At 49.7% G+C, this 27,578-nt stretch overlaps 1 protein-coding gene across 1 annotated transcript; it reads left to right on the forward strand.

The window, feature by feature from the left end:
* Positions 1-8,479: 8,479 nt before the first annotated feature.
* ERBB3 (erb-b2 receptor tyrosine kinase 3) lies at positions 8,480-27,048 on the forward strand. Its single transcript, XM_046011712.1, has 28 exons — positions 8,480-8,972; positions 12,432-12,583; positions 13,121-13,307; positions 13,964-14,089; positions 14,729-14,794; positions 14,967-15,085; positions 15,191-15,332; positions 15,689-15,802; positions 15,894-16,014; positions 18,449-18,522; positions 18,688-18,778; positions 19,043-19,248; positions 19,449-19,581; positions 19,991-20,081; positions 20,299-20,453; positions 20,844-20,897; positions 21,468-21,609; positions 22,048-22,167; positions 22,298-22,396; positions 22,587-22,772; positions 22,923-23,078; positions 23,326-23,401; positions 23,586-23,732; positions 24,115-24,212; positions 24,305-24,493; positions 24,656-24,727; positions 24,927-25,221; positions 25,403-27,048. Exons 1-28 carry the CDS (start codon positions 8,891-8,893, stop codon positions 25,927-25,929), a joined length of 4,020 nt encoding a protein of 1,339 aa, XP_045867668.1. The 5' UTR covers positions 8,480-8,890; the 3' UTR covers positions 25,930-27,048.
* Positions 27,049-27,578: the final 530 nt, after the last annotated feature.

Here is a 27,578-nt window from a genome sequence, read left to right on the forward strand (position 1 = left end):
AAGTAAAAAGGAAACACCTCACAAATGTTACCACAGCAAAACCAGAGAAGTCTATGATGTTACCCAGCATGCTCTGCATTGTTGTAAACAAACAAATTAAGGGCTAGATTCTTGTCAAGATAATTAATATACATATTGAGCATAATAAGCACTCTAAGAACTGAGATAGTTTCTTGAAACGTGTGAAGGAAAATGATCAAGAAAGCAGCAAATGAGAAAGGTACTTGGCAAGCACCCACTTGTGCTACCCAGAGAAGCATACTTTGTGAGAACAAGTGTGGAAAGGGGACTGGGCTGCTGGAACCCATTCCTTATGAATTCATCACAGGTGTATGAAGAAAAGACCACTGAACTGTGGGGGGGTGGGGAAGAAAGCAAACGTAGTATCCCCATCATATCTTCATTTAATCCACCAATCTGGCCCCTACAAAAACCAGGTACTGGAGGATATTTGTGAACCACTATGTATTTCAGCCAAGTAGCAGCCCTAATTGCAGCTGCTTTGCCACACATGGTATCATTGCTAGAGCAGATTAGCAGGGGCCCAAGTACATGATATGCAACCCTTGATCCGCAAATGCATTCTTTTCCATCCCTATCAGAAAGAAAAGAAACCCTTCACGTTCACTTGTAAAAGGCAACACTGTACACTTACAGTCTTACCCCAGGGCTCTGCTTATTCTTTTGCTCTCTGTCATTAAATGATCTGAAGAGAGCTAACCGGCTAGACATCTCTCACAGATCCCAGATGGATCTGCTACATTGATAACATCATGCAACATGGACTGGTTGAGCGGGAAGTGGCAAGTATGTCATGTGCTTTGGTACAACACTCGCTCTACAGAGGGTGAGACATTAACCTTTTTTCAGAGTTCCCTTCAGAATTAGTTGAAGCCTTGTGACTGCTCAGCAATCAACTTCTCCTGTCCAATCTCGCTTCCTTTCTTTCCTTTAAGTGTTATTCCCAGGAGCACTCAGTAATAGACTGTCTGTATTCTATTGTCCATCTTAGAAATGGCTTCTCTAGAACCTCAATCTGTGATCAAGGGAAAAACTTTGCCAGGCAAAAATAAATAAATAAATAAACCAAAAGTAAATTGGGGTTTTAATACGTGATAAAATTCTAAGAAGAAAAAATGTTTTTGAAGATTTTATTTATTTATTTGACAGACAGAGATCACAAGTAGGCAGAGAGGCAGGCAGAGAGAGAAAGGGGGATGCAGACTCCCTGCTGAGCAGAGAGCCAGATGCGGGGCTCGATCCCAGGACCCTGGGATCATGACCTGAGCCGAAGGCAGAGGCTTAACCCACTGAGCCACCCAGGCACCCCCCTTTTTTTTTAATTAAAAAAAGGGGGGGTGCCTGGACGGATTAGCCGGTGGGACATGCAACTGTTGATCTCAGGGTCATGATGAGTTCAAGACCCATGCTGGGCCTGGAGCCTACTTAAAATAAAAAAAAATTTGGGGGGCGCCTGGGTGGCTCAGTGGGTTAAGCCGCTGCCTTCGGCTCAGGTCATGATCTCAGGGTCCTGGGATCGAGTCCCGCATCAGGCTCTCTGCTCAGCAGCGAGCCTGCTTCCCTCTCTCTCTCTCTGCCTGCCTCTCTGTCTACTTGTGATCTCTCTCTGTCAAATAAATAAATTAAATCTTTAAAAAAAAATTTTTTTAATGTAATGTGTGATAAAATTCAAGGCAAAAAATTATGGGGCCACGGCACCCGGGCTGGCACAGTCAGTTGAGAATCAGACTCTTGGTTTCAGCTCTAGTCATGATCTCAAGGTCCTGGAATCAAGCCCCACATCAGGCTCAGCTCAGCAGAGAGCCTGCTTCTCCCTCTCCCCCTTCCTGTTGCTCTGCCTACTTGTGCTCTCTCTCTCTGTCAAATAAATGAAAACCTTTAAAAAAAAAAAAGATTCTCTCTCCCTCTGCTCCTCCCGTTCAAATAAATAACTAAGTCTTTAAAAAAATATGTGGGGCCAAGGAGAGAGTATTATATAATGATAAAATAAAGAAAAGAAGAAAATATAACTAACATAAATGGGCTTGGAAATATAGGCTCAAAATACGTAAATAGTTATAGTTTGGGGCACTTGGCTGATTCAGTGAGTAGAGCATGAGACCCTTGATCTTGGGGTTGTAACTTTGAGCTCCACATTGTGCACAGAGATTACTTAAAAATAAAATCTTTAAGGGTGATTTGGTCGCCCTAACCAACTCTTAATTTTGGCTCAGGTCCTGATCTCAGGATTGTGGGTTCAGCTGCGAGTCAGGCTCCAAGCTGGGCATGGAGTCTGTTTAGGATTCTCTCTCTCTCCCTCTTCCTCTGTTGTCCTCACCCTCTCCCTATTGAAGAAGAAGGAAAAAGGAAGAAAAAGGAGGAAGAGGAGGAAGAAGAAGAAGGAAGAGGAGGAAGAAGAAGAAGGGGAGGAGGAGGAGGGGAAGGAGGAGAAGAAGAAGAAGAAGAAGAAGAAGAAGAGGAAGAGTTTAAAACCAACTAGATAGGGGTGCTGGGTGGCTCAGTGGGTTAAGCCTCTGCCTTCAGCTGAGTCATGATCCCAGCATCCTGGGATCAAGCCCTGCATCGGGCTCCCTGCTCAGTGGGGAGCCTGCTTCCTCCTCTCTCTCTGCCTGCCTCTCCCCAACTTGAGATCTCTGTCTGTCAAATAAATAAATAAAATCTTAAAAAAAAATCAAGATAAAAAAAATCAAGATCAGGGCACCTGCGTGGCTCAGTTGGTGATCCTGGGGTCCTGGGATCGAGCTCCACATGGGGCTCCCTGCTCAGTGGGGAACCTACTTCTCCCTCTTCCTCTGCTGCTCTGCCTGCTTGTGCTCTCTTGCTCTCTCTGTCAAATAAATAAATAAAAGGAAAAAAAGTAAAAAAAAATCAAGATCACAAACTATAAGAAGTAAAATTGATTGGATTATACCAAAAACAGGATATCTGTTCAATAAACAATATTGACAGAGTTAATAATAAAAGTTGGGAAAAGATATTTGCAATGTCTAAAATCAACAAAGGACTAATATCTAAACTTACAATTAGCTGATGCAAATCAATGTAAAAAATTTGGGAATCCTTTGGGCACCTGGTTGGCTCAGTTGTTAGGCGTCTGCCTTCAGCTTGGGTCAAGATCCTAGGGTCCTGGGACTGAGCTCCACATCGGGCTCCCTGCTCAGTGGGAGGCCTACTTCTCCCTCTCCTACTCCCTCTGCTTGTGTTCCCTCTCTCGCTGTCTCTGTCCGTCAAATAAATAAAATCTTAAAAAAAAAAAAAGCGAGGTGCCTAGTGGCTCAGTTGGCTAAGCATCTACCTTCAGCTCAAGTCATGATCCTGGGGTCCTGGGATCAAGCCCCACATCAGGCTCAGGCTCCCTTCTCCATGGGGGGGTCTACTTCTCCCTCTCCCTCTGCCCCTCCCCCTGCTCATGCGCTCGCCGGTGGGCTCTCTCCCTCTCTCTCAAATAAATAAATAAAAATTTTTTTTAAAGATTTAATTTATTTATTTGACAGGCAGAGATCACAAGTAGGCAGAGAAGCAGGCAGAGAGAGGGGGAAGCAGGCTCCCTGCTGAGCAGAGAGCCCGATGTGGGGCTCGATCCCAGGACCCTGAGATCGTGACCTGAGCCAAAGGCAGAGGCTTAACCCTCTGAGCCACCCAGGTGCCCCAATAAAAAATTTTTTAAAATGTGAATTCCTATAGAAAAATCGGCAAAGGAAAAGAAAGAGACAATTCATAAAAGAGAAAAACCAAAAGTAAGAATAAATTTAAGATGTCAAACATATTAGTAATTAAAGAAATTCAAAGAGATATTTTAAATTCATGGCAAATGAGAAAATTGGAAACCTGAATAACATTAAGTGTCGGCAAGCAAGAAAGTTGAGATATAGAAATCCCACCATTGATGGTGTGACATTCCAGAGAGCATGGAGCTCAAAATGCACAAAAAATTACCACAGAACTAAAGGAGAAATGTCCACCTGCAGCATCACTTGGGGTAGTAGGAAGCTGAAGGCACTTACTGGAGTAGTGAACAAATAAAGCATAGGGATCCACATAATAGAATATCTTGCAGCAAACAACATATCAGATAAAGGGCTAGTGTCCAAAATCTATAAGGAACTTAGCAAACTCAACACCCAAAGAACAAACAATCCAATCAAGAAATGGGCAGAGGACATGAACGGACATTTCTGCAAAGAAGACATCCAGATGGCCAACAGACACATGAAAAAGTGCTCCACATCGCTTGGCATCAGGGAAATACAAATCAAAACCGCAATGAGATATCACCTCACACCAGTCAGAATGGCTAAAATTACCAAGTCTGGAAATGACAGATGCTGGTGAGGATGTGGAGAAAGGGGAGCCCTCCTACACTGTTGGTGGGAATGCAAGCTGGTGCAACCACTCTGGAAAACAGCATGGAGGTTCCTCAAAATGTTGAAAATAGATCTACCCTATGACCCAGCAATTGCACTACTGGGTATTTACCCTAAAGATACAAACGTAGTGATCCGAAGGGGCACGTGCACCCGAATGTTTATAGCAGCAATGTCTACAATAGCCAAACTATGGAAAGAACCTAGATGTCCATCAACAGATGAATGGATAAAGAAGAGGTGGTATATATACACAATGGAATACTATGCAGCCATCAAAAGAAATGAAATCTTGCCATTTGCGACGACGTGGATGGAACTAGAGGGTATCATGCTTAGTGAAATAAGTCAATCAGAGAAAGACAACTATCATATGATCTCCCTGATATGAGGACGTGGAGATGCAACATGGGGAGTTAGGGGGATAGGAGAAGAATAAATGAAACAAGATGGGATTGGGAGGGAGATAAACCATAAATGATTCTTAATCTCACAAAACAAACTGAGGGTTGCTGGGGGAGGGAGGGTGGGAGAGGGGGAGGGGGGTTATGGACATTAGGGAGGGTATGTGCTATGGAGAGTGCTGTGAAGTGTGTAAACCTAGCAATTCACAGACCTGTACCCCTGGGGATAAAAATATATTATATGTTTATAAAAAAATAAGAAATAAATAAAAAATTTTTTTAAAAAACTCAAAAAAAAAAAGAATATCTTGCAGCAGTTAGGAACAAAGGACTAGAAAGCCATGAGATCAAAGAAAGTTTTGGGTTTTTTTTTAAGTTTTTTTTTTTTTAATATTTTATTTATTTGACAGAGAGAAATCACAACTAGGCAGAGAGGCAGGCAGAGAGAGAGGAGGAAGCAAGCTCCCTGCGGAGTAGAGAGCTGGACGTGGGGCTCGATCCCAGGACCCTGGGATCATGACCTGAGCCGAAGGCAGAGGCTTTAACCCACTGAGCCACCCAGGCACCCCAGTTGTTTTTTTTTTTTTTGACAGACAGAGATCACAAGTAGGCAGAGAGAGAGAGAGAGGAGGAAGCAGGCTCCCTGCTGAGCAGAGAGCCCGATGAGGGGCTGATCCCAGGACCCTGACACCATGACCCGAGCCGAAGGCAGAGGCTTTAACCCACAGAGCCACCCAGGTGCCCCTAATTTTATTATTTTTTTAAGATTTGTTTATATATTTATCAAGGAGAGAGATCGTGTACGCACGAACAGGGGGAATGGCAGGCAGAGGGAGAAGCAGGCTCCCTACTGAACAAGGAGCTGGACGTTGGACTCAATCCTATTACCCCAGATCATGACCTGAGCCAAAGGCGGATACTTTAACCGACTAAGCCACCCAATTGTCCTGGAAGTTTATTTTATTTTTAAGGTGGCAGATATTACTGCACATTTGTATGCTAATGTGAAAGATCTAATAGAAAATTTGATAATATAGGAGAAAGGGAAGAAGAAATAGACTGAGATATAGAACTGATACCTATAGACTGAGGTATAGGAAGGTGGGCGTGGTGGTGAGGGATGGAAATGGGAGGGGACAGTTGGCTTAAATAGAAACAAGAATGATTCATTGTAACAAGATGGAAGTCCCGGTATGTAAAAGAGAATGGAGGTAAATTGGCCAGATTGGTGGTAGAAAGATAACTATGTTTTCTTTTGATTACTTCTATTTTCACCGTAAAGTAAGAACCAGTCATCAGCTAAGAGTAAGGAAAGATAAGGGATGCTAGAAAGATAAGGCAGAGACCTGTTGTAAATAAAGGCTCCCTTTCTTCATTTATGCAGTGAGGGCAGCACCTAACACAAATGGTTACTTAAATGTGTCAGCTTTATCCGCTTTATTCAGTGTTCATATCTCTGATTCTTAGCATGATGTCTCTCTAAGTATAAGAATATATACCAGCAAACACACTTTGGGATCTAGTTGGAGAGGGGGAAAGTGGGGTTGCTCATAGAAGGAATAAATACAGGTAGCATTCATTGAATGCTTTTTTTAAAAAGATTTTATTTATTATTTGACAGAGACAATGAGAGAGGGAACACAAGCAGGGGGAATGGGAGAGGGAGAAGCAGGCTCCCCACCGAGCAGACAGCCAGATGAGGGGCTCGATCCCAGGACCCTAGGGTCATAACCTGAGCTGAAGGCAGACACTTAACAACTGAGCCACTCAGGCGCCCCAATCATCTGCCTTCAGATCCAGTCATGATCTCAGGGCCCTGGGATTGAGTCCCAGGTCCAGCTCCCTGCTCAGCAGGGAGTCTGCTTCTCCCTCTCCCTCTGTCGCCCGCCTTGTGCCTGCTCTCTCTCAAATAAATAAATAAAATCTTTAAAAATTTAATTTAATTTATTTATTTGAGAGAGGGAGGTGGAGAGGGGGAGGGAGAAAGAACCTGAAGCCAACTCCACACTGAGCCAGAAGGATAGCTCTATCCCACCACCTGAAGATCATGATTGGAGAGGAAACTGAAAGTTGGTGGATTAGCTGACTGAGCCACCCAGGTGCCCCTCATTGAATGCTTTTTTTTTTAATTGAAGGCTTCTTAAAGGACCAGCATGACGCTGTAATTAAGAGCTCTACTAGCCTTTTCTCATTGCATTCTAACGACCTTATAGATTGGTAGAACTGTTTTACAAAGAAACTAAAGAGTGTTTCCTCTTTCATAACCAGAACCTTGAACATCAGGTGAGTGCTTAATAAAAGGAAAGGCCCCTGAAAATGCTGTTAGTTCAGTTAGCTGATGAGAACTTGATTCTGAGCAGATGAAGCTCCAGTCTCTGTGATGGAAGAAACAGGCGCAAAACCCCGAGCTCCCTCTCCTGATACACCTGATTCACTGTCAGGGAGTGGGTGACCTTGAAGAATCCACCCATTTCCAGTTCTGTAAAATCAAGTGAGGTTGCCTACCCCATAAGTTTACGTTAAGTGAAACATCTATCTAAGTTTGGGGAAACGTTTGCAAATGAAATGATATATTATGTATATGTTAATGTTTCCCTGTTGATATTACTATTATGACTGTTATGCAAGCGTCCAGGGCAAGGCCAACGCCTGAGGGCAAAGGTAAGCCTCCCGTAGAGAATGGCGCTCTGGGTGCATATCAATATAGAACAAGTTTATAAAGAATAAGCCCAGCTTCAGTAAGGGCGAAATCTTTCTCCTTCAAGGTCTGGGACTCGGGCTGGAAACTTGGGGTAATAATTAGTGTCTCTGCATTTCAGGTTCATCCGGAATGCCAGTCTTAGGGATCTGAAATGCGACGCCTGTGGGGCCTCACTGCCGCCCGTTGGGCACCAGGGGGCGCCCATCGGATCCGTCCGGAGGCTGGCAGGGTTTGGGGCAACCAACCACTCGCGTTGCGCGTGGGACCGCAGGATCTGGGAGCTGGTGCTGGAGGTGCCAGGTGTCCGTGCCGTTCGTGGACGCATTCTCTGCTGCCCTCTTTGCGACCCCCTTTCCAGCGCGAGCCCGGGCTTGGAAGGCGCCCGAAAAGGCGTGAGCGCCTGTAGTGGGGACGGTGTAGCCGGTGTGGGTCCGCATTAAAGCGTCGGGAATTCCGGCCGCCCCGACGGCTCGGTGACTCGTGTGGAAGGGAAGGCAGCTGTTCTCCCAGGCGGCCGTGGGGGGCAGCAGAGGGGACCGCGACAGGTGCGGGAGCCCCTCCCGCGGTGGAAGTGAAAAGGCGGGCTTCGGGGCTGTTCCCAGGCTGGAAACCGCCCCCGCCCCCCCCTCCCCAGCCAAATCCCCCAGAGAGGCCGGGCCGGCGCCGGGTCTGGAGGAGGAAGTTGCCGGAGACAGTGCGATTTCACGCGGTCTCTGGGGCTCGGGTTCCTCCGCAGGGTAGATGAATTATGGGGTTTCGAAGGGCTTCCAGGGAAACTGAGGTGGCCTAAGAGTGAGGCAAACACCTTCCTCCTCAAAAACACACACACGCACACACAAACACTCGCATTCAGAGAGAAAAACCCCCAAGTGACCCAACCGGCTAGGGAAGTTGAGTGATTTGGTTAATGGGCGAGGCCAACTTTCAGGGGGCCGGGCTTTGAAGCGCTCTCCCCACCCCCAGTACCTTTTCCCTTTGGAGGCATTTGGGGGCGTTTGGAATCTTGGCCTCCCCATAGTCCAGCTCCCGAAGAGAAATTAGGGCGAGACCCATGCCCGATGTGCGTGGCCCTCGTGGACCCGCACTAGCGCGTGGGGCGCGCTCGGGGCGGGCGGTCCGCGGCTCCAGCCTTCTCCAAGCCTGCCTCGCGCCGGAGGGGGCGCGGCCGTGAGTCACCCCCTCCCCCTGCGCTCCCTCCTTCGCCCTCTCAGACATACACCCCTCCCCTGCTATCCCGCCCCGGACTCTGGCTCCGGCTCCGATTGCAGTTTGTAACCTCCTCTGCCGCCGCTACCAAGTCACTGGCGGTTCAGGTGGCTTCGCTTCGATGTCCTAGTCCAGGCCCCCCTCGCCGGCCCGGGCCGGATTCGGCGGGGCCGCCTCCACCCTCCGCTGGAGTCATGAGGGCGAAAGCGGCTCTGCAGGTGCTGGGCTTTCTTCTCAACCTGGCCCAGGGCTCCGAGGTGGGCAACTCCCAGGCAGGTAAGCGGCGCGGGAGCAGCGACCGTCTCGGAAACTGGGATCCCGAACCCAGTGCGCGGAATCCTGGAGGGCAGGGGGCAGGAGCTGGGGCGGGGCGAGGTTGGGGTGCCGACCCCGGGTCTGCTGGGACCACCTAGGCAGGGACCGTCAGCTTCGGGTTCTCGGCGCGGTCCCGGCGGGGTCGGGATTCCTGACAACCCCCCCCTCCCGCCACACACATACACACATACACATACACACACCCCACCCTCCGGAGTACGTCGCCGGCCTTCTAATTTGTCTCTCACGGGCGGGAGTCGGTGGGGGGGCTGACGCCGAGACAGATCACACTTCCGAGGGACTCTGTAGGGAGGGGAGCTGCGACCTCCGTTCTGTAAACGTGAGATGATTGGAGGTGGAGGTCTTGGAGAAAGGGGGGGGGGTCTCTGTTTGTTCCCCAGCCCCATCCCTCAGGTTTCAGCACCTCCAGTTTCGTTGTTTTGCCGACAGGGCGGAGCTGTGTAAGGGGGGGGGGGCGGTTGTTGTTCTCAACGTTTGGAAAAACAAGAATGGCACCTCCTCTTCCGTGAGTGGGCCTGCCCTGGGAAGGGCTGATTCTAACCAAAGGGCCAAGTACAGGTGACATCAGGGTGAGAGGCCACTCAGAGGCTGACCTCCCTCTTTTCCTGAGGATAATAAAGCTGCTGGTCCCCGACTTGATCAACCTCCTTTTTCAAGACCCAGATTGATTCAACTGATATTTATTGAGCATCTACTATGTACAAGGCCCTGGGCCGGGAGCTGTGGGGTCAAGGACTTCCAGCCTCTGCTTCTGGGTTTGTCTTTTCCCTCCCCAACCTGAGACCAGCAGGGCATCACTCCCACCTTCTGAGCCTCCTGTATCCTGGGAGTCCTTCCTAAACCCAGCTTCTCCCCCACCTACATTGTTTATTGTCGGACATTGCTAGTCTGTTTCTCACTCCCATACCATCAGAGCCCACCCCCTTGGGGTGTCTCTGGGACTCTGGACACCTGAGGGTGCTGGTGCTGCTCACACTGGAGATATCCTGTTGCTCTCTTCCCCTCCCCCAGACCTCAGCTTGGGGTTTGGCACAGCCAGGGCCTCTTCCCCAGAGTGGGAGTGGGAGAAACACCTGTGCTTCCCCCACAGTTGCTGGGCCTAAATTTAGACCTGGGATCTTGAATGTGAAACTCTCAGCTGGTGGAAGGCGGAGGGGTCTGGGGACTGGAGTGGGAGGGACCAAATAGAATGACTGCATCATGGTCCCATCCAGACCCTTGGAATCTTCAACGTGGAACCCAGGAGTCCTAGATCCTGGCCACCTTCCCTGAGGGAGACAGGAGGCAGGCATGGTTGGGTTTCTTTACCCTTTATCTGGATCCTGCAGCCTCTGGGCATCCGGCCCTGTCTCAGTCCTTCTATAGTCCCTTTGTCCTGGCTGTGATGGGGGTGGGGGATATTGGAGAGGAGGCCTCTGGTTGAAGAGGGGCTGAAGATTCCTGGTCTGACCCACCCCAGTGCTCTCTACCAAAGGAGGGCCCAGGCCCCTCCCTAGGCCCCTGGTGCCTGGGTACGGGGATCTTTATTATTCCCTTCCCCCAGCCCTCCTCCCCAGGCTGCGTGTTCCTCCTTGGAGATGGCTTTCATGTTCTTTTCCTGAGCAGGCCCTTTGCTCCCTGTTTGTGTAATATGGACTTTACCCCCAGGGTGGCAGAGAACGGGGACCTCTAACGCTGTAGCCTCCCAGACACAGACACAAAGTCTGCACAAACACATAAAGGCAGGTGGGATGGATGGGGCCACCTGAAATACTTCCTTATAAGGAAACCCAAGGACAGAACCATTATAGATTTCTGGGCCAGTGGGGGAGCTGGGTACATGCTTGTCTGTCTGTCTGTGTGTGTGTGTGTGTTGCAGATGCACGTACACACACACACATACACACACATATCCCACTTCTCTGTGCAGAAATCTTGGCTCCTCTCTTATCTGGGAAGGATTGGCGCCTTGATTTGGAAGAGAGGGTGTCCTGCCAAGAAGGGGTTTAAGGGTGGGGCTGTTCCCTAAATGACTAACCTTCCTAGTTTCTTTCCTTTGACCCCAAGGACCCTAGAGTTCCCAGGCTCCTCTGGGAGCTCCCAGCCCCTGCACCCGTCAGCTAGGTCTAGCCCACCCCCCTTCCTTTCCATTGTGGGGAGTGATAGGGAATGGGAGCCCTCAAAGGTCAAGTGGTCAGACTAGGGGTATACCTAGGAGGAGGGGCTGGTCCCCGGGCTGGGTCCTCACCAATGTCCCTTCCTCCATTCCCACTCCCGCCCCCTACTAAACTGCCAGCGCCTCAGGGAAGGGTGGTTGGAACAGGTGGTTTCTACCCCCACCCTCCCCACAGTCTTTCCAGAGCCAGAGGAAAGAGACGGCCTAGGGCTTCAGGGTCCAAGATTTCCCATACATCCTCTATCTTCCATACTTACAGGGTCAAGTGAACCCCCAAGACTGGCATGCCTCATGAGGATTGCCATGTTGGAAAGTTTTTTAATGAATCTTTTGACAATGAAATTGGGTGGAAGGCTTAGAATGGTGGTGGTGGGGGGAATCCTCTGCTGTTGCCCTCCAGGCTACTGTGTATTTGCTGGAAAGTGTGATGCTGAGGAGCTGGGGTGTGTTGGGATAGGGGAAGGGAAAAGGGAAGTCAGAGTTTAGGAGGGGGGTATGTGTGGGGTAGGCAACCAGCTCCTTATCTTTCAGCTTTAAAGACAAAGCTCACATTGACCCCCTCTCCCCACCAGAGCTCCCCCTCTGGTGAGGTCACTTGTCTGAGCCCAGGGCTTGAGGGGGGCGGGCGGGTGCTACTGAGGACAGGGTGTCTCGGGACAGGGTGGAGCAGCCCCCCCTCCTAAATAGAATTGCCTCATTGTGGGCTGAACTGTGGCCCTGGGCACTGCCCCCACCCTCTGCCCCCATCCCACCCTCAGTAGACACAATAGAGGCTGTGTGCTAGCCCCAAAGAGATATTTATTCCAGGACCCAGAGAGAGGCAGGATGGGGGTAGAGAAGTAAGTACCCTGGTCAGAGAGGAGGAAGGGAAGAGGAGGGTAACCAAGTTGTGGTCCTTTTCTAACCTCTCTAGGGAGGGGGAAAAAACCCTACATCCTCTTTAACTCCTTAGTACCCAAAGTCATACCTGAAAGGGGCACAGAGGAGGAGGCCGTGGTGGAAAAGGGAAACCTTTTCACCTGCCTGTTCAGAGAGATGGTGAGGGGATTCTGAGAGAGGGGGAAGTTCAGACTTTCAGTCCAACGTAGGCTTTTGTGTCTCTCTCTAGGGGTGACAGTTGGAGGTGGCTGCTTCCTGATCCTGTTGAATGTTACTGTAGGAGGCAATCAAGGGGGATGGTTTTGGGGGACCGGGCTGAAAACTTGTGTCCAGCTCTCTGCCATTCTTACCTCCACTTTGAGCAGTGTGTCCTGGGACTCTGAATGGACTGAGTGTGACGGGCGATGCCGAGAACCAGTACCAGACATTGTACAAGCTCTACGAGAGGTGTGAAGTGGTGATGGGGAACCTTGAGATTGTGCTCACGGGACACAATGCTGACCTCTCCTTCCTGCAGGTTAGAGTCCCTCACTCCCTCCCTCAACCTCTTCCCCCTTAATCCTCCCCACAGAAGCCTCCTTCCCTTCCTTGGGGTTATCCTCTGCTGGAGTTCAGCATTCCTAAAACTCTGCAATTCCAAAGAGCCAAACTTGTGTGTTTATGGGGACAGTGACTGGTCTCTGGGACCTCTGGTCTGGTCAGGGTCGCCAGGGATGCACAGGGGCTGGCGATGAGAAGCAGGCACGGGTGGAATAGTGTTAATGCACTGGGAACCAATGGAAAGAGGCACCTAGGAAGATGAAGAAGGGACCAAGTGAGGACCCTCCTGGCATGAGGAGCTCTGAGAAGTAAAGGGTAGGAGATGAGAATCCCTGTCACTTCTGCCACCTGTCTTCCTTGGCAGAAGGGACACAGCAGTGTCACCAACTCCTCCCTACTCCAGAGTAGGAATTAGAAAGAATTAGAGGGTTTGGGGATTCCCTAATGAGGGGATCGAGGGATCGAGGCTTTTGCCCTGTTTTCCCTCCTACTGACCTGATCTGTTCCATCACAGTGGATCCGAGAAGTGACCGGCTATGTCCTCGTGGCCATGAACGAGTTCTCTACGCTGCCACTGCCCAACCTCCGGGTGGTGCGGGGGACTCAGGTGTACGATGGGAAGTTTGCCATCTTTGTCATGTTGAACTATAACACCAACTCCAGCCATGCCCTGCGCCAGCTCCGCTTTACTCAGCTCACTGGTCAGTTCCTGACGATTCCTTCCAGTCTTGCCCCTCAACCAAACTGCAGACAGGTCCCTCCGCGGTGATTAAGTGCCATTAAGTGCCCCCTTCATGGGGCCCACCACCTTGACCTCTGTGGTCTGAAGGCCCACTGCTCCCCATGGGGAGGGTCCCCATGTCCTGCGGGGCTGGAGTTGGCTAGATCTGTTACCCACTCCTCTGTCTTTAAAACACAGCCTACTTTGATGTCCCTCCTTCCCTGGGAAGGGGAGCCCTATCTCCTCCCCCTCACAATTCCCCACAGGCTGGGGGGAATATCGGGTTTAATACCAGAGGGCTACCTTTTCCTTCTCCCTGTCCCAGTCAGTTGGAAAACACACAGGTAGGGCGGAGGAAGGAGGTGATTGAGTCAGGGATCTTCTCTCTTTCTTTCCCTTCCCCTCCCCCACTGGCTAAACCGGATCTGGACAGGTGTCTGAGGAGGCAGGAGTTTCTTTTGGCCTGGCTCCTCTACCTCACAAGGCAAGCCTTCTCTGCAGTGTAGATTTAATTAGACCTACTTGTCTGTCCCATCTCCCCTTCTCCTGAGTCTTGGGTGGCCTTTGGGTTGGTGGGGGAGAGAAGAGGAGGTCTGCTGAAGCCCTTAACCCTGTCACTTCTCTTCCCCACCTCAGAGATTCTGTCAGGGGGCGTTTATATTGAGAAGAATGATAAACTTTGTCACATGGACACAATCGACTGGAGGGACATCGTGAGGGACCGAGGTGCAGAGATAGTGGTGAAGGACAATGGCAGGAACTGTGAGTGACTATGATCAAAACTGCTCCCCTATCCCCACCAAATAGAGTGACCTCTTTCCCGTCATCATTATATCCCTAATGTGAACCCACCTCTCCACTGGGGGAAAAAACCACTCAGGCCCTAGACCCAAGGAGCCTGCCAGGAGAGAGCAGGCCAATCTCCTAGAATCCAAATTCCCGAAGCATTATGTGAAGAAGAGGAGCAAAGGATCTCTGTATACTAGGTGGGGAAGCCAGATCTTTGGACTCCATATCCACATCTCTTTCCATTACAACATTCTCCCTTCTCCTTGAAACCTACCTCCCCCTGATAACAGTCTGCTGGTCCCGGTCCGCTCACATGCATGTATTCCTACTGGGTTCGGTTTGCCAAGGAGGCACCAAGTTCCTGGGCTGGGACTGGGGCTGAGCTTGGCAGTTGCCCATTCAGCTGCCCTGTGGGTGGTGGGGAGGTGTGGCTCCGCCCCTTGTTGACCGATTCGCTGGATCCCAGCCCTGCTCTGCAAGAGCAAAGAGGGACACTGCCCTAGCTCTTTGCCTTGTGGGACTGGGGTGCCTGTGTGCTGACATCATACCCTGTTGATTCAAGCAGGCCTTTCTTAGCCCTGAGAGCCCTTTGTTGGTTTCCTTCCCAACCAGGTCCCCCATGTCATGAGGCCTGCAAGGGGCGATGCTGGGGTCCTAGACCAGAGGATTGCCAGACATGTGAGTTTCCTCCCCTCCAAAAACTTCAAGCTCATCCACTTTCCTATCCCTGCCCACCCCGACCTGTGTCAACACTGGGGGAAGGGACAAGCCTAGAAGGCAAGAAGGTGAGCAGTGGCCTCAGAATACAGTCTTAAGAGCCCTCGCTGCCATGCTTTCTCTCTTTCTGTAGTGACCAAGACCATCTGTGCCCCTCAATGTAATGGTCACTGCTTTGGGCCCAACCCCAACCAGTGCTGCCATGATGAGTGCGCAGGCGGCTGCTCAGGTCCTCAGGACACAGACTGCTTTGTATGTACCACCATTCGCCTGGATTCAGAAGTGGGGATGTGGGCTTTGGGGAGGAATTAGGGATACACATATAACGTGAATTTTATGAATCTCCTATGTCCTTAGGCCTGTAGACTCTTCAATGACAGTGGGGCCTGTGTGCGCCAGTGTCCACAGCCTCTAGTCTACAACAAGCTAACTTTCCAGCTGGAACCCAACCCCCACACAAAGTATCAGTACGGAGGAGTTTGTGTGGCCAGCTGTCCCCGTAAGTGCCTAAGAAGAGGAACAGGGGTAGTGGAACCAGGATTTTAGGCAAAATTTTAGGAGGTAAAAAGGATCAAGTTGGGTGGGAAATCAATCAGGCTATTGGTTGTGATCGTCTAACCACTTCCAATGAATGATTCCTATGTCCTACTCCCCTGTCTACTTCCCCATGATTTTTAGCCATGGCTCCTAGTTCTGCAAAGCGCAAAGGGCCTTTCTCATTCGTAGGACAGTGCTTAAGGAACCCCAGCTAGTGGATTGGGACAAAGCCAGCACAGACCAGGAGGGAGCAAGGTTCAGCCGGTCCTTGGCAGTGTTTCTCCTCCCTCATCTCTAATGGTGCCCTCCTCTTTCTAGATAACTTTGTAGTGGATCAAACATCTTGTGTCCGGGCCTGTCCTCCTGACAAGATGGAAGTAGATAAAAATGGACTCAAGATATGTGAACCTTGTGGGGGGCTCTGCCCCAAAGGTGAGTAGGGGATGGTGAGGAGGTGGTGAAGAGACACCTTTCCCCAGAGACCAAGCAGGCCCCACCCACTGAGCCTCTTTTGTGTTTACAGCCTGTGAAGGGACAGGCTCTGGGAGCCGCTTCCAGACTGTGGACTCTAGCAACATTGATGGATTTGTGAACTGCACCAAGATCCTGGGCAACCTGGACTTTCTTATCACTGGCCTCAATGGGTTAGAGATTCTGCTTTCCCTCTCTTAATCCCCTGCTCCAGCCATCGCCTCACAGTTCATTGCATTTGGCTCAACCCTTCATATGGGCAGCTGATGAGAAATATAAATCTTATCATAAATAGAAATCGAGCCCCTATTCTGTTCTGTGCTTGAGATTCTCTCCCTCCCCCTCTCCTCCTCCCCCTGCTTGCTTTCTCTCTCTCAACATTAATAAATAAAAATCTTCTTTTAAAAAAATAAAAGAGCAGGGTGCCTGGGTGGCTCAGTGGGTTAAAGCCTCTGCCTTCAGCTCAGGTCATGATCCCAGGGTTCTGGGATCGAGCCCCAGCATCGGGCGCTCTGCTCAGCAGGGAGCCTGCTTCCTCCTCTCTCTCTGCCTGCCTCTCTGCCTACTTGTGATCTCTGTCTGTCAAATAAATAATAAAATCGTTTTTTAAAAAAGTAAATGAATAAAAGAGGGATGCCTGGGTGGCTCAGTTAGTTAAGTGGCTGCCTTTGGCTTTGGTCACGGTCCCAGGGTCCTGAGATCGAGTCCTGCATGGGACTCCCTGCTTGGTGGAGAACCTGCTTCTCCCTCTGCCCGTCACTCCCCCTGCTTGTGCGCTCTCTCTCTCTCTCTCTCTGACAAATAAATAAAGTCTTTAAATAAATAAATAAATGGAATATAAATCATAGAATTTTAGAGGTCACACAGTTCCTGACCATAGCTAACTCTGTTTCCCACCCAGGGCTTGAATCCCTCAGAGTCATCCCTAAGCAATCTGATACCATCTAGCTAAGTGACAAGGGACAAGGACATTGTGTCCTCCTCCTCCTCTTTTTTTCTTTTTTAAAGATTTTACTTATGCTATTTATTTGTTTATTTTAGAGAAAGCGAGGTGGGGAAGTGAGGGCGAGAGAGGGAGAGAGAATCCCAAGCAGCTTCCATGCCAGGCATACAGGTTTGTGCAGAGCCTGATCTCATGACCTTGCAGTCATGACCTGAGCTGAAATCAAAAGTCTGATGCCTAATGGACTGAGCCACCCAGGCACCCCTTAAGATTTTATCTTTATGTAATCTCTTCACCGAACGTGGAGCTTGAATTCACAACCCTGAGACCAAGAACCATATGCTCCACCAACTGAACCAGCCAGGTGCCCCTGCCTGAATCAAAAAAATTTTTTGAGATTTTATTTATTTATTAATTAGAGAGAGAGTGAGAAAAAGAGCACATGGGGGTCAGGGGAGAAGCAGATGGGGAAGGAGGAGGAGGTGAGCACAGACCTGACCTGGGGCTTGATCCCTTGATACTGGGATCATGATCCCAGCTAAAACCAAGAATTGGATGTCCAACTGACTGAGCCACCCAGGTGCCTCCTAAATCAATTTTTTTAAAAGATTTTATTCATTTATTCGACAGAGAGGGAACACAAGCAGGAGGAGTGGGAGAGGGAGAAGCAGGCTCCCCGCTGATCAGGGAGCCTGATGTAGGGCTCGATCCTAGGACTTTGGGATCATGAACTGGGCCAAAGGCAGACACTTCTAAAGACTGAGCCACCCAGGCGCCCCTCTAAATAAATTTTTAATGAGAGTTGCCACTTGATGATTTTCTAATTCCATTATTCCTTATTCCTTCTGCATTTATTTGTTGGCATTTTAGTGTTAGGACGTCTTTCCTTCCCATTAACTGATACCTATTTCATTCAGTCCTTTATAATCTTTTATAGTCATTATTTTGGTGTTCGGCTGTCTCTGATCTGGTCACTGGGGGCTTCTTCAAGCTGGATCTTGTGTTCTTAGGGCTTGTACCCTTCATTCTCTGAGCACTTCCTTACTTTTTTGCATCAGCTGCTATAAACTCATGTTATTTTTCTCCAGCCCTAGCCATTTCTCCAAGGAGCCCTGTTTCCTTTTAGTGGAGAATGGTATTTAGAAACTAGGTTCTGGGGCGCCTGGGTGGCTCAGTGGGTTAAGCCGCTGCCTTCGGCTCAGGTCATGATCTCAGGGTCCTGGGATCGAGTCCCACATCGGGCTCTCTGCTCGGCAGGGAGCCTGCTTCCCTTCCTTTCTCTCTGCCTGCCTCTCTGCGTACTTGTGATCTCTCTCTGTCAAATAAATAAATAAAATCTTCAAAAAAAAAGAAAAAAAGAAACTAGGTTCTGGGGGTGCCTGGTTGGCTCAGTGGGTTAAAGCCTCTGCCTTCGGCTCAGGTCATGATCCCAGGGTCCTGGGATCAAGCCCTGCATCGGCCTCTCTGCTCATCGGAGAGCCTGCTTCCTCTTCTCTCTCTGCCTGCCTCTCTGCCCACTAGTGATCTCTGTCAAATAAATAAATAAATCTTTTTTTTTAAAAAAAAGGAAAGAAAAAAAGAGAAATTAGGTTCTGAGGCTAGCACGCTTGTTGCTACTGGGTTCTACCTCTACCTTGTTGACTAGTTTTTACTGTTCTCTCCAGAGACCCCTGGCACAAGATCCCTGCCCTGGACCCTGAGAAACTCAATGTCTTCCGGACAGTACGGGAGATCACAGGTGAGTGGGGGGAGAGGCTGCCCTTTCTGGAAGAGGTGAACCACTGGCACAAATTGTTATTTAGCTACAAAATCATGTACCCAGTAAGAGGGGAGGGACTGATAGAACCTGAGAAAGCAAGGGGAGAAGACTCCAGGCTCACGTGCCTCTCTCCAACCCCCTCAGGTTACCTGAACATCCAGTCCTGGCCTCCCCACATGCACAACTTCAGTGTCTTTTCCAACCTGACAACCATCGGGGGCAGAAGCCTGTACAAGTGAGTAGTAAGGAGTGTGGCGGTAGTAGCATGAACCCAGGCAACGAACCTTATTTCTTACACAGCCTTGAGAGAAACACAGGTGTTGTCTCACACAGCACACCCAAAGGGTCTGAGAGTTTGAAGAGGAAAAGGCAGAAGGAAGGGGAATTGCTCTTCCTGGTCTGACTGGTCCAGAGCAAATGTGTTGAATGAAAATGAATCCACTGCGCGGTCATTTTTCCCAGTATAGTCTCCCTTCTTATCCTTTCTCCTTGTTCTCAGCCGGGGTTTCTCTTTGTTGATCATGAAGAACTTGAATATAACATCTTTGGGCCTCCGGTCTTTGAAAGAAATTAGTGCCGGGCGTGTCTACATAAGTGCCAACAGGCAGCTCTGCTACCACCATTCTCTGAACTGGACCAGGCTTCTTCGGGGGCCTCCTGAAGAGAGACTAGACATCAAGCATAATCGGCCCCGCAGAGACTGCGGTGAGGGGAAAGGCCCCTAGGGTGGCGGGGAGAAGGAAGTCAGGGAGGAGAGGATAAGTGTAGGGACTTCTCAGGCCTGGAAGCAGGAATAGGGATTAGGGGGGAGTGAGTAGAGCCAAGGAGAGGGGTGTGTTAGGCTGGAGGCATTTATGAGGAATAGCATGTGAGGAGACCCCTCCTAACTCACCCCTTCTTTCCAGTGGCTGAGGGCAAAGTGTGTGATCCCCTGTGCTCCTCTGGAGGATGCTGGGGCCCAGGTCCTGGTCAGTGCCTCTCCTGTCGAAACTACAGCCGAGGAGGTGTCTGTGTGACCCACTGCAACTTTCTGAATGGGTAAAAGCTGAGGGGCAAGAGAGTCAAGCAGGAGTGGGGGGATGAGGCCCTGGGATGGAGCTATTCAGGTGGCACCTGAAAGCCTTTAGTCAACTTCCTTTTTTTTTTTAAGATTTATTTATTTATTTTAGAGAGGGGTGGGGGGAAGGGCAGAGGGAGAGGGAGAGAGAAACCCAGGCAGACCTGAGCCTGACATGGGGCCTGATCTCATGACCTTGAGATCACAACCTAACCTGAAACCAAGAGTTGGAGGCTTAACTGACTGCACCACTCAGGTGCCCCTAGGCAACTTTCTGCATGTGTCTTAGTGGGAATGAGTAAGGGACCACTGTGGTTGGAGGAGCAGGACATAAAGGTCAGGACTTAGAAGTGACCCCCTCTCCCTTTGCCCCCCGACCCCCAACTGCAGGGAGCCTCGTGAGTTTGCCCATGAGGCTGAATGCTTCTCCTGCCACCTGGAGTGCCGACCCATGGAGGGTACTGCCACATGCAATGGCTCGGTACGGTAGCAGCACCAGGATCTCTAAGGGAAAGAGGGCAAGAGCAACACGAGAATGGACTTGGGATGACATGGCCAAATCACAAGGCCAACACGGGGAGGCCAGACAACGCTAGGGTCTGTGGTTGGAGCATCCTAAATGGCTGGGTAGGCCCTGGCTAGGAAGTATGAAATTGACCTTGGGATCCCATTCTAACCAAACTTCTCTCTCCGCCCAGGGCTCTGATGCTTGTGCTCAGTGTGCCCATTTTCGAGATGGGCCCCACTGTGTGAGCAGCTGCCCCAGTGGAGTCCTCGGTGCCAAGGGCCCCATCTACAAGTATCCAGATGCTCAGAATGAATGTCGGCCCTGCCACGAGAATTGCACCCAGGGGTCAGTGATGGGATGGTAAGGGGGGAGGGGAAGAAACAAATCTGGGGGGAAAGAAGAGGGTAAAGTGGGGCTGAAAGAAGAAAGGGACCATGATTTAAGAATCACTCCAAGCTGTATCAGGAAGGATTAGAGAAAGGGGATCTCTCAGTAACAGCACAAAATGATACTGGGTTTTGAGAACCTGGAATAACCTCAGCTCAGGGGACTTTCATTCAAGAGAGGGACTAGGGAGAATTGGCAAGCTATAGATGGTCGTGTCTTACATGATGGGGCTACCGGATGGGCTACCATGGTAGGGTCTGAAACAATGTCATATACTGAGGCTGTCAGATTGAGCTTCCCATGAGAGTCTCCCAAGCTCCCATTTAAGGAGATGACTTTCTTTTCCAGGTGCAAGGGACCAGAGCTACAAGACTGTTTAGGTCAAACACTGGCACTGATCAGGTATGATGGGCTTGGAGATTTAGTTTGCTGGGGATATTTGGGAGAGAAGCTAGGGAGGGGGCAGTTTCTTGCTGGGAAGAGAGGAGTCTCTATTCATTGTGGCTTTCTATATATACCACTGTCACTGGACTTGGATACACAAGAATCCAGGCTTCTGGCCTTCCCTTCCTTTTATTCTTTTTTTTTTTTTTTTTTTTTCATTTATTTATTTGACAGAGAGAGATCACAAGTAGGCAGAGAGGCGGACAGAGAGGGGGAAGCAGGCTCCTCGCTAAGCAGAGAGCCCGATGGGGGCTCTATCCCAGGACGCTGAGACCATGACCTGAGCTGAAGGCAGAGGCTTAACCCACTGAGCCACCCAGGCGCCCCTGGCCTTCCCTTCCTAAAATTAACTTGTAGTATCTGCAGGAGGTCCAGATTTAGGTTAACCCTTTCAGTGTTCAAGGATATGTGTATATGTGAATGTTAATTTCTTGCCCCAGATCTGTACTATACATTTAATGTAAGCTTAGATAACATTTATAAGGGAGGTGGAGACCCAGGATAATGCTGGACTTCCCTATCCCACAGCAAAACCCATCTGGCAGTGGGTTTAACAGTGGTAATAGGATTGGCAGTGATTTTCCTGATCCTTGGAGGCACTTTCCTCTACTGGCGTGGGCGTCGGATTCAGAATAAGAGGGCTATGAGGCGCTACTTGGAACGGGGTGAGGTGAGTGTCTAGTTTACTTTTGAAAGGTAAACTGTATACTCAGTCTTTAAGAGCCTCCACATGGTCCATCAGAAAGAACTCTGGCCAGAGAAGTGGGAGAAAATTAATTAATGGCAAAATTAATTTTGCCACTAATTGCCAATATGACTTTGAAGAAGTCATAAAAATTGATAGCATTACCAGCTCTCCCCTCTTTCTCCCACCAAAGGGGGAACCCAGCCCTCTTGATTCTTGATCTCATGAACACAGCAGCATCCTCAGTCCTTAGGGTCTGTTACTCCCCAATATGTCTGCAGTGCTTTTTAAGACTAAAGACAGTTCCTCTTGCTCCCCATCCCTTTGGGCCTTGCTGCTCTGGGCATCCACCCATAGGAACGGGGTTGGAGTGGGACATGGGAATGGACTTCCCTGAGTATTTTCTTCCCTTCTGCTCCTCAGAGTATAGAGCCTCTGGATCCCAGTGAGAAGGCTAACAAAGTCTTGGCCAGAATCTTCAAAGAAACAGAGCTGAGGAAGCTTAAAGTGCTTGGCTCGGGTGTCTTTGGAACCGTGCACAAAGTGAGTGGCCCACAGGAAGTCTGTGGAAGAGGAAGGGAAAGGATCTAGGGTGAAGGAGAGAAAGAGTTTAGGAAAAGGGCTAGCCCCGGAGAGAATGACCTTACGCTGATTCCTGCCCAAAACTTTGCAGGGAGTATGGATACCTGAGGGGGAATCAATCAAGATTCCAGTCTGCATTAAAGTCATTGAGGACAAGAGTGGACGACAAAGTTTTCAAGATGTGACGGATGTAAGTGAGGGAAGGGTATTGTGTATCCCCACTGGGAGAGAGGTCACTATTAGACAGGATTTTGTAGAAGCATGGACCTGTGTTAGCAGATACTGTTAGCCATAATAATGTCCTTGAATTTTGGGACAGGCCTGGTCTGGGTGTATGTGGACCTTTTTGATCCCTGGATGACTCCTCCTATATCTCATAGCATATGCTGGCCATTGGCAGCCTAGACCATGCCCACGTTGTACGGCTGCTGGGACTGTGCCCAGGGTCATCTCTGCAGCTCGTCACTCAGTACTTGCCTCTGGGTTCCCTGCTGGATCACGTGAGACAACACCGTGGAGCGCTGGGGCCCCAGCTGCTGCTCAATTGGGGAGTACAGATAGCCAAGGTGAGAGGAACCTGGAAGAGCTCTATAAACTTGCCTGGCTGGTTCCTGGCAGGGAGGTTGAAGTTCTGAGAGGTGCCTTCAGTGTTTGGGATGATTCTGGATCTCAAGGATCAATTCCCCTGACCTTAAGAACACTTCCTTTCTCTGTAGGGGATGTACTACCTTGAGGAGCATGGTATGGTGCATAGGAACCTGGCGGCCCGAAATGTGCTACTGAAGTCACCCAGTCAGGTTCAGGTGGCAGATTTTGGGGTGGCTGACTTGCTGCCCCCTGATGATAAGCAACTACTACACAGTGAGGCCAAGGTGAGGTTGCATGAAGGGCTGGGTAAGGAGGTGGGGGTGGAGTGCAGCATGGGAGTAGGGGGCAGTCAGTGGTCTCCTTCAGAGGCAACAGATGCTGCACAGTAAGTTCAAGGAGAAGAACCCGGAAATACCAGAAATTCAAGTTCAGAAAACAACAAAGAAAAGAATGATTCTAAACTTGGGGTTTAGAAGTGCTGAGAAAATTTGTGGAATTCAACTGATGACACTTTTGCCCTTAATTCCCCAGACTCCAATTAAGTGGATGGCCCTGGAGAGTATCCACTTTGGGAAGTACACACACCAGAGTGACGTCTGGAGTTATGGTCAGTCCATTTGGATATCCTCCATACCATCACTGGCCCAAATTCTATAGTTGCCTCTTGAGAGACCCTTCTTAGAGTTTCTAATCCATCTAGATCCTTGTGTTGGATCAAGTTCTCCTTTCCCTCCATCTTCACGCCCATGTCTACTGTTCCACCATCAACCAGTGATGTCTTCCTATACCAGGAGTGACAGTTTGGGAGCTGATGACCTTTGGGGCAGAACCCTATGCTGGACTACGACTGGCTGAAGTACCGGACCTCCTAGAGAAGGGGGAGCGACTGGCGCAGCCCCAGATCTGTACCATCGATGTCTACATGGTCATGGTCAAGTGTGAGTTACCTGCTGATCCCAGCCATTTCCTTCCTTCCTTCCCTTCTTTCCTCCCTCCTTTCCTCCCTTCCTCCCCTCCTTTTTTCTTTCTTCTTTTTTTTTTTCTTTTTTAAAGATTTACTTACTTGAGAGAGAGAGAGTGCACAGGGGCGGAGACGGGGTAGTGGTGGGAGAAGCAGAGGAAGAGACAGTGAGATTCCCAGGCAGACTCCGCACTGAGCAAGGAGTATAATTCTGGACTTGATCTCATGACCTGAGCTGAAACCAAGAGTCAGGGTTTAACTGACTGCACCACCCAGGTGCCCCCAGCCATTTTCTAGCCGACTTCCTTCCCTACTCCAACTCCCCTCTTATGGCTCTACTTCTTGCATCTTACCCCCAGGTTGGATGATTGATGAGAACATTCGTCCAACCTTTAAAGAACTAGCCAATGAGTTCACCAGGATGGCCCGAGACCCACCACGGTATCTGGTCATAAAGGTGAGCAGTGATTAGGAGTTGTCAAAGAGATCTAGAGGCAAGGGGACTTGGCTGGGACTAGGATCCACCTTAACCATCATCTGTCCCTACAGAGAGAGAGTGGGCCTGGAATTCCCCCTGGGGCGGAGCCCCCTGCTCTGACAAACAAGGAACTGGAGGAGGTGGAGCTGGAGCCAGAACTGGAGCTAGACCTGGACTTGGAGGCAGAGGAGGATGGTCTGGCAGCCACACTGGGCTCTGCCCTCAGCCTGCCGGTGGGAACACTTAATCGGCCCCGTGGGGTAAGACGCTTCCCAGCATTTTAAGACTTTCTGCACCCTGAGCCCTCTACCTACCTGCATCCTCATGAACCCTACTGATGCCCAGATTAACTACTAAGAGGTCCCCATGGTGAGTAGATTTCTCCCTTAACCTAAACCTTTTCCTCACCTTTTTCATCCTAGAGCCAGAATCTTTTAAGCCCATCATCTGGATACATGCCTATGAACCAGGGTAATCTTGGGGAGACTTGCCAGGTAAGGTCTGTCTCTTCAAGGGGCTACTGAGAGCCTGGGTGGCAGTGTCTTAGGATCCATAGGGGCAGTGTGGGAGACTGTAGAAATCAGAGGTTTAATCAGTGCCCACAAAAAAGAAGCATTGAACAACCCAGTCTTCTGAACAAATATCTCTTCCCTCGTCTCTCTGTAAATCTCTGTGTATTCCTTTCCTCCTTAGGAGTCTGCATTTTGTGGGAGTGGTGAGCGGTGCCCCCGTCCAGCCTCTTTGCACCCAATGCCACGGGGACGCCTGGCATCAGAGTCCTCAGAGGGCCATGTGACAGGCTCTGAGGCTGAGCTCCAGGAGAAGGTGTCAATGTGTAGGAGCCGGAGCCGGAGCCCACGGCCACGTGGAGACAGTGCCTACCATTCCCAGCGCCATAGCCTGCTCACTCCTGTCACCCCACTCTCCCCACCAGGGTTAGAGGAAGAGGATGTCAATGGATATGTCATGCCAGATGCACACCTCAAAGGTGCCAGACTCTTCCTAGAGCTTTCCTCAGATGCTTCTCTGATCCTTTCCCCAGGATTCTCTTAATCCTTTCGCCTTCTCTGATCTTACCCCTCCCTTTTCATTTTTTCCTAACTTTCCCCGACTCCCCACTGTCTACCACCACATTCTCCACATACCTATCCTCTCTTCTCAATCCCTAGGTACTCCCTCCTCCCGGGAAGGTACCCTTTCTTCAGTGGGCCTCAGTTCTGTCCTGGGTACCGAAGAAGAAGATGAAGATGACGAGTATGAGTACATGAATCGGAGGAGAAGGCGCAGTCCAACTCGTCCCCCTAGGCCCAGTTCTCTCGAGGAGCTGGGTTATGAGTACATGGATGTGGGATCAGACCTCAGTGCTTCCCTGGGCAGCACACAGAGTTGCCCACTCAACCCTGTGCCCCTCACGCCTGCTGCTGGCACAACCCCAGATGAGGACTATGAATATATGAATCGGCGACATGGTGGAGGAGCTCCTGGGGGAGATTACGCAGCCATGGGGGCCTGCCCAGCAGCTGAGCAAGGGTATGAAGAGATGAGAGCTTTCCAGGGGCCTGGACACCATGCCCCCCATGTCCACTGTGCTCGCCTCAAAACTCTCCGTAGTTTAGAAGCCACTGACTCTGCTTTTGATAACCCTGATTACTGGCATAGCAGGCTTTTCCCCAAGGCTAATGCTCAGAGAACATAACCTCTGCTCCCTGAAGTACTCAGGGAGCATTTGATGGCAGCTAGTGCCTCTAAAGGGTACCCCTCTTTTCCCTAGTCCCTCTCTCATGGGTCTTAGCCCTATTTCCCCAGCCCTAGACAATTCCATTCAACCTCTGGAGGCTTTTAAACACTGCAACAAAATTCTTGTGAGATGTAGCCAGCTGTGCACTTTCTTCCCTTTCCCAATCCGGAGAAAGGAGATTTTCCCTATTTTATGTGTGTTCCTAATCCCATTCCTCAGCTTCCTCAGGGAGACTCCCTGGAGATATGAAGGATTACTCCCTTGTCCCTTTCTCTCAGACTGACTTGTGCTTTAAAGTGTGCTTTTGTTTCCCACTAGACTCCTAAGGAAGGGGAAAGTGGGGTGGGGGGAACCAGGCAGGGGAAAGTTAAAATTTTGGCTGATGACTCAGCCCCCTGGAAAGAATGGAAAGCTTCAAATCTTGAGTGCAGAAAGAGGTTGGGCACAGATATTTAGAGTACTATTAATTCTGCATCTACTATGCCAGGCATCATGCTAAAGTTTACCTATGTTATCTCATCTAATGCTTACAACGATTCTGTGAGCGAGGTATTCTCCCATTTCACAAATAAGGAAACTGAGCTTTAAAGAGATTAAAGTAAAGTGGTGGGTCCTGGATTCAGAATCTTCCATTGCAGGTTTTCTCCCTGTAAGGTATCAAGGCAAACTGACAAAAGTCAGAGTCCTTGTCAGGGCATTGTCTTGTTTTTGCACTGAATCAAGTCTAACCCCAACAACCCCAGCCTCCTCCTACACCCAGACTTCTCATCTCAGGAAGTGGGGGGAAGGGAAGGAAAAATAACTGGACATTTTTGTGTAAACCATAATCCATATGTGCTGTAAATGATCACTTCTTACCCAAGGGACAGGTTCACAAGAGTCCCAAGAGCCACTTTTAGGGTCGTACTCACCCAGGGAAACTACCAGTTGGGATAGAAAGAGGACCCAGCTTCAGGCCTTTGTCCGCTATGGATGGGAAACGGGGTGTCTTCTTATCACTTAAGATTTTTGTTTTGTTTTTATACACACCTGAATAAAAAAATGCCGGTTTTTCAGCTTCCTGTCTGTCAAATGTAAGAAAACCTTTAGTGTGTAAAATCACCCCTTTGCTCCTCAGCAGTGGGTAGCCGCCACCGCATGCTGTTCTGTCTTGTGACCCTCCTATTCTGCACCTTCTAGCTTACTCCAGCCCTACTTTTCTTTGTATCTGCTGAAGATAAGCATAGCACACAGTCCTTTTCATTGAAAGCTTTTACTAGGGGTCTCTCTACAGGACAACCCACCGGGAATAACAAAAACAAGAAAAACCCGTGTTTGCGAAAAAGCCTTATTGATGTGCCTCATGAGGTAGAACACTGAAACTCCCGGATGTTTCAGAACTCTTACTCTAGTCTGTATGAACACTTCCCTTAGGTGCCATCAAAGCCTACTGTTGGGACAACAGTGCCATCTTCAGTAGGAGTCGGGCTTCTAGACTGGGAGGCTGTGAATGATCCCTCCGGACTCTCGCTGTCCAGTTAGCCCCCGCTCATTGCACCCTTGGTCTCCTACCACAGCACTCTTGCCCCTCCCCGTCCCCCCAACATCAGAGGATGATTGGACCGGCT

This window comes from Meles meles, chromosome 7 (genome assembly GCF_922984935.1).
Source record: "Meles meles chromosome 7, mMelMel3.1 paternal haplotype, whole genome shotgun sequence".
In the NCBI taxonomy this organism is placed as follows: domain Eukaryota; kingdom Metazoa; phylum Chordata; class Mammalia; order Carnivora; family Mustelidae; genus Meles; species Meles meles.

Bases quoted from the DNA above. Each gene is read 5' to 3' on its own strand.
- ERBB3 (XM_046011712.1), top strand. From the start codon at position 8,891: ATGAGGGCGAAAGCGGCTCTGCAGGTGCTGGGCTTTCTTCTCAACCTG. The intron at 12,584-13,120 runs GTTAGAGTCCCT...GTTCCATCACAG, and splicing joins CTGACCTCTCCTTCCTGCAG to TGGATCCGAGAAGTGACCGG. The intron at 22,168-22,297 runs GTGAGTGGCCCA...AAAACTTTGCAG, and splicing joins TCTTTGGAACCGTGCACAAA to GGAGTATGGATACCTGAGGG.